At 36.4% G+C, this 16,761-nt stretch overlaps 4 protein-coding genes across 5 annotated transcripts; 2 read left to right on the forward strand and 2 right to left on the reverse strand.

The window, feature by feature from the left end:
• Nucleotides 1-540: 540 nt before the first annotated feature.
• LOC148762809 (DTW domain-containing protein) lies at nucleotides 541-1,372 on the reverse strand. Its single transcript, XM_088806800.1, has one exon. It carries the CDS (start codon nucleotides 1,306-1,308, stop codon nucleotides 541-543), a length of 768 nt encoding a protein of 255 aa, XP_088662926.1. The 5' UTR covers nucleotides 1,309-1,372.
• Nucleotides 1,373-2,521: 1,149 nt separating this feature from the next.
• LOC18598924 (amino-terminal glutamine amidohydrolase) lies at nucleotides 2,522-5,988 on the forward strand. 2 transcript variants are annotated; one of them, XM_007028666.3, is made up of 6 exons: nucleotides 2,522-2,703; nucleotides 2,810-2,915; nucleotides 3,355-3,432; nucleotides 3,562-3,689; nucleotides 4,596-4,720; nucleotides 5,588-5,988. In XM_007028666.3, exons 1-6 carry the CDS (start codon nucleotides 2,633-2,635, stop codon nucleotides 5,743-5,745), a joined length of 666 nt encoding a protein of 221 aa, XP_007028728.3. In that variant the 5' UTR covers nucleotides 2,522-2,632; the 3' UTR covers nucleotides 5,746-5,988. The 2 variants fall into 2 exon arrangements, with proteins under 2 accessions (XP_007028728.3, XP_017976855.2); XM_018121366.2 differs by lacking the exon at nucleotides 2,522-2,703 and having other exon boundaries at nucleotides 2,810-2,919.
• Nucleotides 5,989-6,377: 389 nt separating this feature from the next.
• Nucleotides 6,378-9,906, reverse strand: LOC18598925 (Adenine nucleotide alpha hydrolases-like superfamily protein). Its single transcript, XM_007028668.3, has 7 exons — nucleotides 9,517-9,906; nucleotides 9,075-9,423; nucleotides 8,910-8,996; nucleotides 8,122-8,243; nucleotides 7,833-7,911; nucleotides 7,077-7,474; nucleotides 6,378-6,782 (listed from the first exon to the last, which is right to left on the reverse strand). Exons 1-7 carry the CDS (start codon nucleotides 9,822-9,824, stop codon nucleotides 6,734-6,736), a joined length of 1,392 nt encoding a protein of 463 aa, XP_007028730.3. The 5' UTR covers nucleotides 9,825-9,906; the 3' UTR covers nucleotides 6,378-6,733.
• Nucleotides 9,907-9,979: 73 nt separating this feature from the next.
• On the forward strand, nucleotides 9,980-14,401 carry LOC18598926 (3'-5'-exoribonuclease family protein). The gene is made up of 9 exons (XM_007028669.3): nucleotides 9,980-10,111; nucleotides 10,658-10,831; nucleotides 10,920-10,969; nucleotides 11,062-11,131; nucleotides 11,238-11,343; nucleotides 11,759-11,825; nucleotides 11,998-12,073; nucleotides 13,437-13,732; nucleotides 14,121-14,401. Exons 2-9 carry the CDS (start codon nucleotides 10,672-10,674, stop codon nucleotides 14,202-14,204), a joined length of 909 nt encoding a protein of 302 aa, XP_007028731.3. The 5' UTR covers nucleotides 9,980-10,111; nucleotides 10,658-10,671; the 3' UTR covers nucleotides 14,205-14,401.
• Nucleotides 14,402-16,761: the final 2,360 nt, after the last annotated feature.

The following is a 16,761-nucleotide window of genomic DNA, read 5'->3' on the forward strand; positions in this document are numbered from 1 at the left end:
GTGATAACAGTACAGTTCATTTATAAGCATGGTGTTACCATAAGAGTTAACTTTTGCTAGGATTGTACTTTGACTACAAATATTTAAAAAGCAGTTCCCACTACAGGAAGTTAGGCACTTGATTAGATTGACTCATTGCAATTTAACAATATGATTTTACCTGTTACCTTCATGTCAGTCCTCAATTTTAGCACATGATTATATTTATAGCACTTTGGAAATTCAAATGAAGAATCAACTTTCTCATACAACTACTGATTTATTATCGATCAGGTCTCTTCATTCAAGATCATCCAAAATGAACAAACCATTCAATGCAAGCTACATTAGATTATCCAATCAAGATCTCCAAGTAAATTAATAAGGCTCCATTTAATTGTTACTTTCTTTACAACATGTTTTTTGTATCCTCAAAATGCGAGTAAACAAGAAGTAAATTATGTATATTTACCTTTTACCTCTGGAATAAAAAGAGTAAGTATCAAACTCAAAAACCAAACAAACAATCAGAACCAGAGCATAAAGAAAAGACAAAATCCACTAACCAATCTTACTGTTCCCCTCTTCTTTGTGCTTGTTCTTCTTCAACATCTTAGTCCTAGGCTTAACAGGCTTCAAAAACCCAGCTTGCAATCTCACCATCTCCCTCAATATCCCAATCAGAACCCCTTGAACCTCATTTCCATTAGGCTCAATGACCCCCAAGCACCTAGCCACAGCCTCCAAAGTGGTAACACACCCACCAAAGGGCTCTTTTCTTAAAATTAATTCACTATCATAAATACTCCCGCCCACCACACTCTCATCAACTCCATCTAAACAAACCCGTAGAGCAAAACCCTTCAAAACCCCTTCACTGGCCCCCACCATCTCCTTAGCATGCTTCCACGTGGCATCAAAAACAATTAAGAGGAGAGGGGTAGTTTGGTAATTGAGGAGGTTGGTGGATTTGAGTTGGGACAGTGTGACGGCGGGCGTGGAAGGGGAAGGAGGGAAGAGGTAGATGGCGGGGGGGGATTGGTTGGCAAGGTGGTGAGGGAGGAGGCGACGGGAAGAGATGGTAGTGGCGTTGAGGAGGGTTTTGGAGAGGAGTGGGGTTGTGTTGAGCTTGTGGCGGGACTCGTGAGGGTGGCGGATGATTAAAATTTTGGTTTTGGTTTGAAGTGGGGTGGTGGGCAGAACATGGCAGAGGCAGACTGGAAGTGGGCGGTCACACTGGGTGCATAGTTGGCGGCGTTTCGGCGGCGGTGACAGTGGTGGTGAGTTGGTTGCGATGATTGGGTTGGTGTCGTGTTCTGGTTCTTCCATGAGCTGGCCGTGGAGTTGTCAACTTGGGATGCCTTCACGCAAAGACAAGAGAAATTCTTCTGTGACTAATGGGCGGGCGACCCACCAAGGCCTTCTAGCCTGGCCCATTGATTCGGTCTAGTTTTGGTTCATGAAGTAAATTTCCTGGCAGGCCGACTAAATGAAGTAATTCTTATTCCGATGAAATTTAAATTCAAATACTTACTATATGAATTTTATTATTTTCAAATAAAAATTAAAAACCTTGAAACCTTTGAAACAACGGAAAATGAGCATAAATATATCCTAAATAACATTAAATTATTCAATACCAAATTAAAAGAAAATAATACTAATGATTGAAATTAAATAGTTACTATTTGTCGCATTTTGATAAACAATTTTTAAACTTTAAACTTCATTGGAAGATGCTAAGTGGCCTCCTTTGCTAGTTAGAGAAAATGAAGCCGGTAGGATAAAGTCGGTCTAGCCCACGGCTACTCCTGGCCCGAAATGCTCAAACGATGTCAAGAGAGACTCAGCTCTAACTAGATATGGGTGAAGCTCTAGGTTAGGGAAGTAAGGTAGGAAAGAGGAAGAAGATAACCTGCGTTAGCCCTTGCCACCCAAGGGCGGCTGGCTGTCGGCAGCACAAGTTAGAACAGAAGAATGAGTATGTGAAGGAAGAAAGGTTTGAATCCCACTATCAGCAAATTTTGTCAACACTATATATAATATTAATATATTACGTATAATCAGGTTTAAGATATCGAAAGAAATTAATATAATCAAGTTCGGAAAATAGTTATTCTAAAAGTGATGTCGGAAACTTACCCGAATTCAAAATAAGTACTCAACTCCTATGTTATACATCCCCACTTGTCACCGATTAAAGTGGGCTCCAAGCCTTGGGTTTAAATGGGAGTCTGAGGCCACTCAAAGTGGGTTAAGTGTTTTGGACTGGAATTGGATTTTTATTCCTTAAGGATTCGTAGTATGAGATTTTGGCCCAGTAATGGCTCGTTTATCAAAATACAAATGCGACCTGCCTATGGCCTAGTGCTTTGGGCTTTGACAAAATTAACATATTCTCATATTGTTTATTATTTTATATTAATCATTGACAAAAATATACTAAAATATTCTAAAAAAACTCTAAATGAAATAATTTTTAAATATATATATATATATATATATATTTATAGAACTTAATTAACTAAAATATTGAGAATTATATATCCAAATCCAAATAAAAAACCATGCGTATAGAGTATAGCATACCCTCTTAGATGGCAATTCATGGTCAAAAGAAGAGAGAGTAGGAGAGACCATCAAACAGAGCGAGATGACGACTTTGGAATTACAGCAGCTAAATAGCTTGGACGCTTCTGACTTCAATCACACTCCCTGTTACTGGTTGTTTTTTCTCCCTGTGTTTCTTGCTTCCATTACTGAAACTCTTTCAATGTTTTGTGACTCATCCCTGGAAATTCAACTGACTGTGTTTTTTTTTTTTTTTTAGTGAGGAGAATGTGTATTTTCTTTGCAAGAAACTTTGCTCTAATGGGATAGCCGATGCTCAAGGGTCTGATCTTTTCGTCGTTTTCATTTCCAATGACAATAAACAGGCATGTATGTTTTCCATTTCCTTTTTGGGTTTTCATTTTTTCTTAGTTTTTTCGCTTGCGTTGGGATTGTTTCTTTAATTCAGATAATGGGATTTTCTTTTTCCTTTTGAAAAGCTCGAAATTTTATATCATACCCTGTTGAAGTTTCAAGGTGTTTCCTTGAAGAAAGAATGGGAAACCCATCTCTTATACTTTACAAAATTTATGATTATTGAACAATCTGTAAAGTGTATTCTTGTAAATAATGCATTTTATTGTTGAGTAATAATTATTCCTTTCCTTTGTGAATCGGGGGCATTTTATGAAATGGCCTTTCAACAAATTGACAAGTGACCTTTTTGTTACAAGTCTAATTTGTAGTAGATTGGTTTCAGCGAAGAATTCTCTGGTTTATAGTTTTGGCAAATATTGTTGTGATGTTTTTGATAAAACTTTGTAGATTCCACTGTGGCATCAAAAGGCTAGCAATAGGGCAGATGGTGTAATCCTCTGGGATTACCATGCTATTTGCATTCAGGTGAGAGCTGAATCTTCAGTATTGCGAAATCAGTTGGCTTAACTGGTAAATTTGTTTCCATTCTCCTGAGCTCTTGGATCAGTTGATGAGTTGACTTATAATTCATGGTTGCCATTTGTCTCCTTTTAGAGAAAAAGAGATGGTGACACTCATTTAGTATGGGACTTGGATTCAAGTCTTCCCTTTCCTTGTCCTTTAGCTACGTATGTGTCTGAAACTGTCCGGCCATCTTTTCAGCTCTTTTCAGAATTTCAGAGGTAATGCTTAGTTTTTTGCTGCTAATGTTTGTATAGAATTACCTGTTGTTGTTGAGTACCTGGATTCGGCTTAAAAGTATTTGCTAATATTTTGTATTTGTGGAACACATATAAAGTTACCTGTGCTTTTTTGTCTTCTTTTGCCTTTTCAGCAAGAAATAATGTGATGATGAAACTGTTAAATCCATGCCTTTCCTTGTAAAACCTCCCATGGTTAATTGATATGCGCCTGAAGTATATAGGTTCTTCAATATATTTGGTGTTAGGATGATGTGCTTATAAAGAATTTGAAGCAAATTATCACACAGTATATATGCAGTTTTAGGAAATTCCTAGGAAGCTTCCTTAGACATATGACATCAAATAAAGGAGGCTCTCGGTCATCCCCAGCAGGGTGTAGATGAAATTTCAAATATAACTTAAACTTAAGAATGTTGATGTCACCAAGTTTTCTCTATGCCTATAGTTGCTTTGATTGATATTATTTTCATTATATCATTATCTTTACCATTGTAATATAATGTGTTTCCAGTAATTAGATACTCTTCTAATTGTATAAGAAACATGCAAGTTGTCATTGGTAGTTCAAAGTCCTGTCTAACTCAACATGAAATGAAAACATTACCGTTTGTAAATTGTCTTGCATTGAACTATAGAAGCATTCTGGTGAAGCTTTAAACTCTTCATTTATTGTGTAATTGCCCAATGTTGGAGCTTTTTGCAACATCATTAGAAACACATCTCATTTCTACCCTTTTCCAATTTGTTGTTCTAAATGAGCACAGAAAAATTGATGCCTCATGTGTTCATTGACGTAGGATGTTCACAGTCTAAGCATGAATTCATGCATTTCTTCTGAGAAACTTCCCTTTTTTGTTACCCTCTTTTTTTTTTTCCTATCATCAGGTTTTTCCGGGTTGTGCATGCTCCAATATTCCTTTGTCACTTTGCATCTGATAGAAGACACATGAAAGATTCTGAAGGGAATTGGACCGCTCAACCTCCTACATATGAAACCATAGTTGCTGAAGGTACGGTGCTGGCAACCATATGCCAAGTATATACCTATCAATTGCACATCTGTTCTACTCCTATTGGGTTAACACTGCATAATTATCAAAATTTCCTCAGATCTTGTCTATAATGTCTTATCTGGTTTTGGGGCATGTAGAAGATTAATTAGTCTCAGAGAGTAATCACTTTTGTCACAATATTTTACCAAGCTAAATCCCAAAGAGATTGGCTGCTTGTTGAGCCTTTTATCTGCTGTATTTTTCTTTTTGTTTTGCTCTTAGTCTCTTCCTATTTGTCTGTCTGCAGTTTTCGCTCTTGTAGTTCTGTATTTGTGAACTCCTTTCCCGTTGTTAGCAAATAATAATAAACTGCTAGTTGGGTACAATGGATTGACTGTGTTTAAACTGTAACTTTTTTAATGACCAGAAGAAATTCCTATGGGCTGGAAAGTGAGTTAATAAGTAAACTGAGAATGCCTTTCTGCAAATTTTAGAGGTTTTGAAGACTTCAGATTCCAAACTTCTGTAAGCATGAGTGCATTGAGAGCTATTAGACTTCTGCTAGAGGAGTTTTCTGTTGGATCATACCAAAAATCAAATCACTTCTTACCTTTTAATGGATTATCCGAGGAAGAAAGATAATACACAAATTTCTGTAAATTGTTTACTGGCGTATACCTTGTTGACTCCATGTTCTCTGCAGTCCTTTCTTTCTCATGCATAGTTACTATTGTTGATGTTAGACTCTACACTGTTGATTAAAATTTTGATGTAGGATTAAACTCCGCTTTAAGGTATTGGAAGAATATGATTTATTCTAAGCAATTTCTATAAGGCTTTTGCTTTAGGTTTTGTTTAACTCTTGTTGGCGATGTGCTTATGTAGATGGATCTGTGCACAACTTAAATGAGTACATTGAGATCCATGCTGCAGATGTGGGAAAAAACCTACCAGCTGATTTGACCAGTGCTGTTTATAGTCAGAAGCATGGTGTGGTTATTGGTGAAGCACAGCTTGAGGAATTCTTTTCTCAAATTTCTTGATTTGGTGGATATTTTTAGCTAGTAGAAGCCAACAACTGGCACGTTTGATGCATCATCTTCAATACTTAGAACAGCCACTGTACGAATGTGTTTTGATAGCTGTATGTGTTGTTTGCACCAGACTGCAAAAATGACGGCAAGCAAACTTGATGGAATATTGTTCATATATATTATATACAAGATGGAGTAATCTTACTTCATTTCATTTTCCATTGGAATGAAATAATTTTTGGTCTTTGGTAAGTGCATTTTTAACTCTTTGTTTGACAGTCTAATAGTTGTTCTTCCTTCGGCTCTTTCCCAGCGAATCTATCCTTGCCCCATGGCATTATTATTATTTGCAACTCCAATGGGTGGATAGGATTCAAGAAGGCTAGGTAGAATCGAGTATCCTGAGCTCTATGGCTTCCCACCTCGGGGGTATTTGACTCTTAGTCATAAGCCTTGAGGTTTACTTGTGAATTGTGATGTTTCTTGATGGCTGATGGGGTATGATAGCAATAATAAGGATTAATGAATTTAACATAAAGAAATTCTACAACAATTTTGTGCCTGATGCACGTTCTAGTTAGATGGATCATCAACACGAAGATGCACAAGTCCTACATGTTAGAAACCTCTCAACCAAATAGTTTAGATCAAATCAATATCTTCCCATTTCTATAATACATGGGACGTTCATTTTTATTTAGTCAATACTTGAAAAAATGAATAATGCATAATAATTATTATTATCCTCAACACATCAAACAATGATGCAGGCCTAGTCCTTGCATACATATTTCACATCACAAATGAAATATGAAAGGCATGTACCTAATGCCGTTAACTGGCAAGTAGTCTTAGTTGGTGGTTCTTGCCAGCAAAGGCTGTATCCCCGTGGGACTGCCTAGCCATTCCCATTCAAATAGCAGCAGTAATCCAAACACCAGTAGTGAAGAACTTCTGAAAAAAGATGGTGACTACCCTGTGCACGGGCAGGCCTGATTTAGATTTCATCCTCGCCATCTGAAAGCAAAAATTCTTGTATTTGCTCCCTAGAAACAGGAACGGAGAAAAGGAAAGTTAAAAAATTTAAAGAGGTAATATGATGCTACCTTGTATAACTGCATAAAAACTATTTGTACATGCACCATGAACAGGAAAGCCATGATTTCTGGCAACTATTACAGAAAAGTTTTTGCAGTAGAATAGTACAAGTAAACATGTGCACGATAGACAATGTTTGCGTACACATTGGACACATATATGTGTACATTAGTTGAAGATGATGGATCAATAATCTGATATTTGTATGAAATGTATGTATTTATGAATATTTAAGTTCTCACCTTAACAAACTAAAATCCCCTCGATCACCATGCTTTGCTCTGGTAATCAAAGGCTGGGGTAGGAGGGAAACAAATTGCTCCATCAATGAGGGTTCTTTAGGAATTATCTGAAACTGGCAACTTGAACAAGCAGCAGCAGCAAAAATATCTGAATTTTCGTTACTTTGAAGACTTCTCAAACTTGATGAGAAGTTTGATTTATTGAGTGGACTATTGCAAATAGGACAAAATGACTCTGAAGAGAGAGATCCATTAGGCTTGATACTATGTCTCTTTTGACGTCTACGAGTTGCCAACGGAACACTAGAGTCATGGATATCTGGAATCCTATTAAAGTGAAATGGAGTGAGCTTTCCAGCTGTTCGTACAATCGTGCACTCTCGAGAAGGATTTTCTTCCTGAAAAAAAGCATTTTAAATAAGGAACTTGCAGGAACTTCAAGAAAAAAAAAACTGGCAGCTGGCCACACTTTTTTAATGTCTAACAATTACCAACAGGAAGTTTCTTTCCAAGCAAAATAAGCTCCTGTATAGCATACAACTTAAACAGGTTAAAAGAACACCTCCTTCGTGGTTTGAAGAGCAAAGGTGAGATTGAACTGCTCAATGAGGCACAGCACCTTGCCTACCCACAAGCCCTCCCAACCCCAAGGAGGAAGACAACAGCAAGACTCCCTATGCACAGAATATGCCCCCAAAAGACACTAAAAGTAGCAAATACTGAATAAAAGAATGTGAAAACTCCAAGAAATTCTACCTGCAGTACTTTAACAAATGATGATACCAAGCCATTGATACTGGAGCATGGACCATTAAGCAACTCCACTATCTTGAGACTGCCCTGCCAGAATGAGTTCAGGCCAGTCATTCAGTTATAGAGAAACTGATTAGTCAGGTGTATCATAGATATATTTCCATGAAACTATATGGTTGCCACATAATGGATAAATAAAAAGAATAAATCAGATTAATTCAGAACGTTCAACTAATAGTTATATATGCACAAAAGAAATTCATTTATGAAAGTAAAAGATGAGATTACAAACCCATCAAGGCTGCAAAGGGTGTTGAGCTCTTGTGCAGGACAATCACGGAGAGGAAGCACAACAGGGACCTGCCATCTTGAATCAACGTACTGTATGTCTGCAGATAAAGAATAGCCCTGACCCTGAAAAGGCCAAGGTGATCAAATAAGATAGGTAGTGAATTATAATGAGAACTTAAAGAGCAAGAAATTATGAATAAATATCAAGGATAACCAATGAGGGGGGAGGGGTGGGCTATGCGACTAGGGCTCCCTGGTATGCTTATTTCACCCCTGGGTAACTGCACTAAGATATATTATTTTTACTAACCATATAAAGTACAAAATTAATTTATTAGGAAGAGAAAATGGCCCTTCAAACCTCTTCAAGTTATATTTTTGTTTGCAGTTCCTAGCACAATGACCTCTATCTCATGCATGTTTCTCACTCTAACCTCATAAAACTAGCACAGATGACTAATGAGTTAGGAATAAAAGCACAAAAACTTCTAATTTCTAAAATATGTTCAAAGATGAACAATTACACTTGTTGTGTTAGACGTTGCTCCAATTGAAAGCAACTCCTCTAGTCTACCTAGCAAATTGCCACTTCACATTCTACATCACAATGTGTTACCAGTTTAAGATTTTGACCTGGGACCAACCTCAAAACTCCTTCAGACAACAGACAACCCCTTCACAACTTGAGCTGAAGACCAACAGCTAAATGTTATCATATTGATAGAATGAATGAGTTGTTTTCACCATAGACAATAGAACTAGCTTTTTTCCAATAAAAGACCAATTTACCTTCACCGTGGCAGAAATGACATGGCAAGCAATCCTCGATGTGCACGATCCTAGCACAACTCTAGTGTACCTATTTTGAGAAGCAACCTACAACAAATACATTAATCAATCCTCCATCTCTTTCTCCCCATATTCACAGTTCAAACATAAAATTTAGAGCCAAACCCTTTGCAAGGACAACATCCGTAGATGTATGAGAAGATCTTCTTTCCCAGTAACATCACTGACAGCATCTAATAACTTCTTCATTCTCTCCTTACCATCAATATTATCTGAAGAGAAAATATTCTCAATTGGAACAACATACAACTCCTTTTCCGGTGGGGCTAAATTCGACACAATTGATCTAATATCCTCAATTGCCTTCTCAGCGTCTTGAGAAGCAAATGAATGAATAGAACTTTCATCAATAAATGCAACTCCAACACCAAAAACTGGCAATGACCTATCTTTACTTGCATCAAAATTCTTCTGTGCTCTACATTGCATCTCATGTACAAATTGCAAAACCACCCTAAAATCCCAACAAACATAAATAAACATTCTTAGAAAACATGTTCCAAATTGTTAACACATATATATTAAAAAAAAAAACAGAGAGAAAAACCTGGAGGAAGGGCCACCAGAGAAAGCGACGAGAACTTTGTCTGAAGGAGTAATCATAGCGTTATAACTAACAGCCTGCTTGAACTTTCCGTACAAATTGGTCTTAAAGCAATCCTTGCAAAATCTGGCATCATCCCCACCGATGCCGCAGCAAACGGGTTCGTTGGACTTGCACTTCACGCACAGATTTTGGTGAGTGGTGGCGCTTCCATTTATTCCTCCTCTTGTCGTTGGTTGTCGCTGTTCCTCCTCAACCTCGTACTCTTTGTAGCAACCGGACGAATTGCACGTCGCCGAATTGCACGCCATCACTCACTTTTTTGTTCTGCCCTGTTTTCGTCAATCACCGTAGCTTTGTCCTTGGTAGGGTTTAAGGACTTCGCTTAAGTATAAAAAATAAAAAAAAAAATTAATTTTGTACTTTCAGCTGGTTCTAATTACCGAACTACCCTTATTTCGCTGTAAAAAAAAAAAAAAAAAAAGGGAACTTTCTAGCACTAAGCCCTCGCTGTTCAGCCACTTTCGCTCCTCGAACGAAAACTATCGCTTCTCTGGTGGAACGTATCGCCGTCGTGGCCGGCCACCGCTTTGATAAGGTACCGGAAGCCATCTTTTTTTTTTTTTTTTTCATTCTTTCATGATGACTTTATATTAGTTTTTGTGTTTTTTTTTACCTCAAGTTCAAGAGGGCTTTTTTTTTTTTTCTTTTTTAAGAATCACTCCGACAAGAACACAACCGAAACCACACCTAACTATTTAATCCCCTCCACCGTTTTGGAGACCCCTTTCTCAAGTTTCAGTGGGTTTTAACGGGGTATTTCATCTTTTGCTTCTTTGTGTGGTGGGTCTTTGTTTCTACTTTGTTTATTGCTTTCATTCTCATTTGCATGAATGTATATTCAAATGTTGAGTCTGAGTATTACATTTTACCGATTATGCTAATTTAATAGAACTTAGAATTATTTTTATAGAAAATTATGGTAAAATTAGAACAAATATTCCCGGTGTTTCATATTCTCTTTTTTGCATAAAGCTGTTTTTTTGGCTTGTTGTTTTGTAATGAAGAACGTTTTGTGTAGAAAACTATGGGAAACAACATTTGATAATTATCCTAAATGTTTCTCCCCTTTTTTGATCAAAAGCAAATACAGTGAGGATGGGATTACCAAATGCAAGTGGGGACTTGTCAACGGAAGTGGAGGTAGATGCTTTCAGACGCCTCTTTCCTCTTCGTTTCTATGAGAAACATCTTTCAGAATCTATACGCCCTGATGCTCGGCCACTTGGAAGAGCAAGAGATACCACTATTGCCCTTGGTTAGTCAAGAAAAAGAAAAACCGTCTTTGAACTGGTCTGTGGCATGATTTTTCTTCATACTTGAATCTGATTTCTTTAAATCTCTAGGGGCTGTGGCATCTGCTAATGGTTCAGCACTTGCAAAGATTGGCTCAACTGTAAGTTTCTCACTTTCTCTCGATACATACAGCTTTAGATTGGCGAGCAGTCAAAGCCTGGAGTTTAATGATTTGTTCCTTGCAATCCATAGACAATGTTGGCTGCTATCAAAATGGAGGTCATGACCCCCTCAACAGAAACACCAGACGAGGGTTGTGTAGGTTAGTTGCCATAAGCGGCATGCTTTCTTGTCTCTCTTTCTCTTTCTTAAAACATATCTCTTCTCTTTCACTTTTTATTGTAATATTTCTTTTTCTCAATTTTCAGCTATTGATTTCCACATGCCTCCAATTTGTTCTCCAATTGTTAGGCCTGGCAGACCGGCTGAGGCAGCACCAGTTGTGTCAAAGCAGTTATCTGACACTATTTTAAGGCATGCCAATTTATTTTTTTTAATTGTGTATCGCTGCTGAGGTGCACTCTACTTAAGTCTTTTCAATTTATATTTAGTTGTGATTTTTGTTTGTTCTCTAAATTATCTCAAATGAAGAGGCTATAATTTACTATTTTCCCCTTCTATAACTTATTTTCTTCTTCACATACATATTTACATTTGATTATTTATGTAGTTAACTAGGTATCAGCCTTGAATTTGAAACTCGAGTTCTCCTTTGTGTGGCTTTGTACTTGCTGAAGCACGCTGCTCAATTATTTATCTTGATTTGTTGGTGGTTTCTTTTTCGTTGATGCTCCATACTCTTAAACTATGTTCTGTTTCAAAATCTTCCACCTTGATTCGATGCTTGACACTTATGTTCTCAAACAACTCCTCACACGTGTAATTTCAGTTCTGGCATGATTAGTCTGAAGGAACTTTGCTTGGTTAGTGGAAAAGCTGCTTGGATGGCATATTTGGTAGGTGGTTGTGGTTTAAAATGTCTTCATTGTCCATCTTAGGACTTTCAAATTTATTTAAGACCTCAGTCTGGCATCTGGTGTTATACAAGTTAATGTCAAAATTCAGGCAGTGTCATAGTGCCTTTGTTCTCCTTGAATAAAAAAGTGACAGAGTCTTCTGCTCTTGCAGGACATATACTGCTTGGATGCTGATGGTGCTCTTTTTGACACTGCATTACTCTCAGCAGTTGCTGCTTTTTCTCATTGTAAGAATTTCGCACTTTTCCGTCATATATTTCAATAGCAACCAACTAATGGCTCTAAACATAACAATACTTGCTCAAAACAGCCAACCCTTCCCAAGGAAATAAAATTGAAACATAAGGCAAAGAAAGTTTGCACTGGTGAAAGGCCTTTATTAAAGATGAAAAAGTTATGCATCACATGAGGAATTCCTCCAAGGTAAGGTGAAATAAAAGTAGCATATGAGCCTTTATTTATCAAGAGTGCACGGTTCTGGGCTGACAGAACACTCTTGAAACAGAAGGCTCCTTTTCTGCCTGTTCTTGTTAAGGATTTTTGTGATAAATTACAAAAAAGCTACATCCACCAGATGAATTAGCATAAGTCCCCAAAATGTTGCTTGATTTTGTTTCAGGGCCAACATTTGGAGCATCATACATTGTTCATTAGTGTGTTTGAGGATCTTGTGTTCTATATACAAATTACTTTCTATGGTTGTGACATAGGATGGGCTTTCTACAATTTTTAGATCAGATGATTTGGAAATGAATTTCATTTATTAGCAGAAAATGTTCAAGTTGGCTTCTGAGGGGAATATTTTACAGATGTGTCAATTGGGCCAATATTCTATTACAAGGCTTGTCATCTAAAAAACTCTTTCTAGTGGTAGTTTATATTTTATTGACAAATGTTTTACTTAATGATTAATTAATGTATTCAATAATTTTTTCTATTGGCATTTCCCTATGTGTTTCTGTATAGACAAACAGGGAGGTTTAATAATGTTTCTATTGAATTAGCCCCACTCTTTGATCTTTACATTTCTAAGCCATTTTAAATCAAAACTTGGTGAATCCATATCCATCTGCAGAATCTGGGGAAAAAGAATATGCTTGCTGACAATTTGCTTCCCGCATGAATAGGTGCATTAGCAGGGTGACTGTCTGTAAACCTTGCCGCAAAACAAGGGTAATTAAGACTTCAGGATTTAAAATATGAAGCAAGGTCAACTATCTGCTAGGCCTGCAATTTTCAATCCATTTAATTAGAAGTTTCAAACTTGACACTTTTTTTTTTTTGAAAAGCAAATTTGACACTTATATAATTCTTGCCCATCTTGATATCCCATGCAAAGCTTTTCTATATCTTCAGATCTTGATATTCTCTTTGCAGCTACACTGTTGGCGAATAGATTGGTTTTGGAGTGTCTAATACTTTGGTTTTTTTTCCTTACTCTCTGTATTTACTTATTATTCTAGAGCGAGGTGTATTCTGTTTTTGTGTTGGACTCTGATATACTTTTGATTCAACTCGGGCTCTTATAAACAATTATTCTGTAACTATATTCTAATTGCTTTATTTTTATGAAAATTTTCTATCTTACAGTGGAAATCCCAGTAGTTTCTCTCAATGATGATGGAAAAATAGTTCTTTTGTCTGAGGAACAAGAAGGAATGTCAGAAAGGGAGCCAGTCAATAAGGAGAAGAGAAAACTTACTCTATGCAGCATTCCATTCTCATTGACATGTATACTTCACAAGAATTACATTCTGGCAGATCCGACTGCAGAGGAAGAATCTATCATGGAAACTCTTGTAACTATAGTCTTAGATTCATCTAGTCAACTTGTGTCGCTCTATAAACCGGGTGGACCAGTTCTTGCATATACATCAGCTATCCAGGTCAGTTCAATTTTAAGTCGTGGTGGCACTAAAATGTTTAATTAAATGCAAATTATTTGGCAATGCTTTAGCAGCATAAGGAATTTAAGTTTGTGTTTTTATGATGGGATAGCTTTAACAGAAATGTTAGACCTAAAGGACATTTCTTTATATGAGGAAAATAGTGTATATGAATGTGGGTTGACATGTTCATGGTTGTAATAAAGCTTTTGGCTTCTGTCAGTATTTCAAGCCCTTGGAGAGCAATTCTCTTAATAATAGAAAAAAAATTTCAGATTTGTTGGTGTTCTGAAGCATTTTCAGTATGATATGCATCTGCATACCCTATTGAAATTCTAACAAATTTATGGGCTAAAAGCTGGTATGGAAATTGCTTCTGTTGTTGCAGGATTGCATTGCCATAACACGGCAAAGAGTGAAGGAACTTCAGAAGATTCTAGAGGAAGCCATTACTGTAATGGAGGTTGACTAATCTTGGTTTTTACTCATTTAAGGGTTTTGTCAGTCAATTTGTGCAGTTTAATGGTAGTGATTCTCATTTTAAATTATCATTGTTCATTCTATTGTGTTTGTTTAGTGACATTACTGGTTCAGGACAGATTTTGGGAGAGAGAGTGTAATGAATCAATTCTGATACGTAAGTGGAAAATTTTGTTTATTGCCTTTTGATATCTATTGATACGCTTTCCGAGAGGGATAGAACATGACTAGTGGACTGATGCTTTGATAACTTTAGTGCTGTGAATGAAGGCCACCCTGATCTTGTGGTAATTGTAACAGTGTACCCTATGTGACTTAACGCAGACCCTTTGCAAACTTGCAATTAATTTTTTTGTATATAGTTAGAATTGTTTTTTTATGTTGATTAAATCTCCTTCAACGGAAAGGTCCAAACTGTTTGGTTTGGCTTAATGGAATGTGTCTCAGAGAGCCGTTTCTGACTAGATTCCAACTGGATTCTCTCAACCTTGAACTGACAAGTTGTGCGCCAGCCGTGTTTCAATTTTTGGTCGGGGACGAGGTAGCTCTGGACTCTGGTGGCGGCTGCAAGGGCTGCCATTCCAACCTCAGTTTTCTTTGTCCCTCTGAAGTAACCTTTTCTCCTCATAAGGAAATCAATGGAGAACAGAACCTAAAATCCAGCTTGCTATGGCAATCCCGAGGGCCCCAAAAATCTCTTTCCCCTGGACTTGTTGTCAAAGAATTTCGTATCTTTTTCTTAGTGGGTTCTGTTGTTTTATTAACAAGCAACAATTAAAGGTGCCTCTTTAATTTACGGTATTGGGAATGATCACATTACTTACCATCCACTATTACATCTAATGTGAGGATATTGTCATGAACACTATCATAGCTAGTGCCCTAACCCTGAGGATATTGTTATGAATACCTAGGGGGAGGGGTCGTGGTTTCCTCACTCTAGGGGCTTTGATGTTTGAGGAACAACTTGTTGAATCTTGGCTTGTGTTATTGGATTGGTTGCGTTCAGTTAGAAGAAAATGTAAGTTTGTGTAACCTGAGAGATTGATTAACAGGGCACTCACAGAATAATAATTTTTCATGCTGCGTGAATAGGGGGAGAGATTACTCCAACTCCAATGGTGGGAATATTTTTATATAAGGTAAAATAGCTTCACTTTTTTAAATTTTAGTTAAAATTTTAAACGAATTTATTAATTTTTTTAATGAATATTTCATTTCAAAAATACAAACACCCAGGTAATAAAAATTTAAAAAATACTAAAATATCATTTTATATTAATTTTAAAAATTATTATTATATTTTTTAAAAAAATTAAAAAAAGAACACCAATTCCAAGAAAAGGAAGCACCAGGGGCTCTCTTATCGAGGCTCCCTAGGGAAGCTTCGATGCTCCCTTGCTGAGGAATTTTTTTTAATTAATAAAAAAAATTATATAATAATAATTACAAAAATTAATTAAAAATAAAATTATCTTTTCATTTGTAACATATCAGTAAATTGATAGAAATATTAACAAATTTATATGTTTAACGAAAAATATTTTGTTAAAATAAAATATTTATTTTAAAAATTAATAATTTTTTTGTAATTATTTTAAAAATTTAGGGTAAGATATTTTACCCTTTTATATATGGTTATCAATACGGATGAGTTGAAATCGTTCATCGATATCTGATTGACAATCGCTAGTGAAGTTTGACAATAAAAGCAAGGTGAAACGTAGGTTGGAGGTGTGGCCTGTTGTAGGCCATAAATACATCTGGAGAAAACAGCGACGGGTGACGGGACCACACCCTTTACGTACGGACCTCTGGGCTTATGCTCTAGGTGTTAATGTAAGTGTTGTCCTTCCATGTTCATTGATTTTTGCATTTTAAAAGATTCAAGGATGTTACAAGTGCTATTCATACAAATCCATATTTTCCATTTATAAAAACAAAATTATCACTTTGTAAATTCAAGATATCTTTAACTGTGCAACGAATATTATGTCTGAGTCTAACAGTATGTACCTGTTGCAGGAAAATAATGATCATTTCTCTTTACTCGAAACTTATTAAAATATAATGCCAAATAGAATAAAAATTATAATAAATTAATTTTTAATCACAAAACCAAAAATCATGCTTGAATGGTAATTTTAAAGCACAATCACACCTTTAAATCTGGACATAATTCTTATTTTTCATTGCTTTTCCCGATGACCAGAGCCCAAAAATTAAGAATTTAAATGGTTTGGATTGTTGATATTTCTGCTGAAAGGCTACATATTATTATTAGTGAATTGAAGGGCCTTCTTTTCTTTTTTTAGTTTAATTAAGACATTGATGGGAGACTTAGCGTTGAATGAAGAAGTGCAGATAGGACCAGAAGTAGGTACATGTCACTTGGCTAAAAGCTGTGAGACCTGGTCCCATTCACATCACCACATAAAAAGAAAAAAAAATCAGTTGCTTTTCACTGAGAATCACAAGCTCAATTATGAAAATCTTTTCACAAGCCAGGAAGAGGAAGACATTCTGAGAAAAATCTTGTCAATATCTCT

This window comes from Theobroma cacao, chromosome 5, assembly GCF_053813885.1.
Source record: "Theobroma cacao isolate CCN51 chromosome 5, ASM5381388v1, whole genome shotgun sequence".
Classification (NCBI taxonomy): domain Eukaryota; kingdom Viridiplantae; phylum Streptophyta; class Magnoliopsida; order Malvales; family Malvaceae; genus Theobroma; species Theobroma cacao.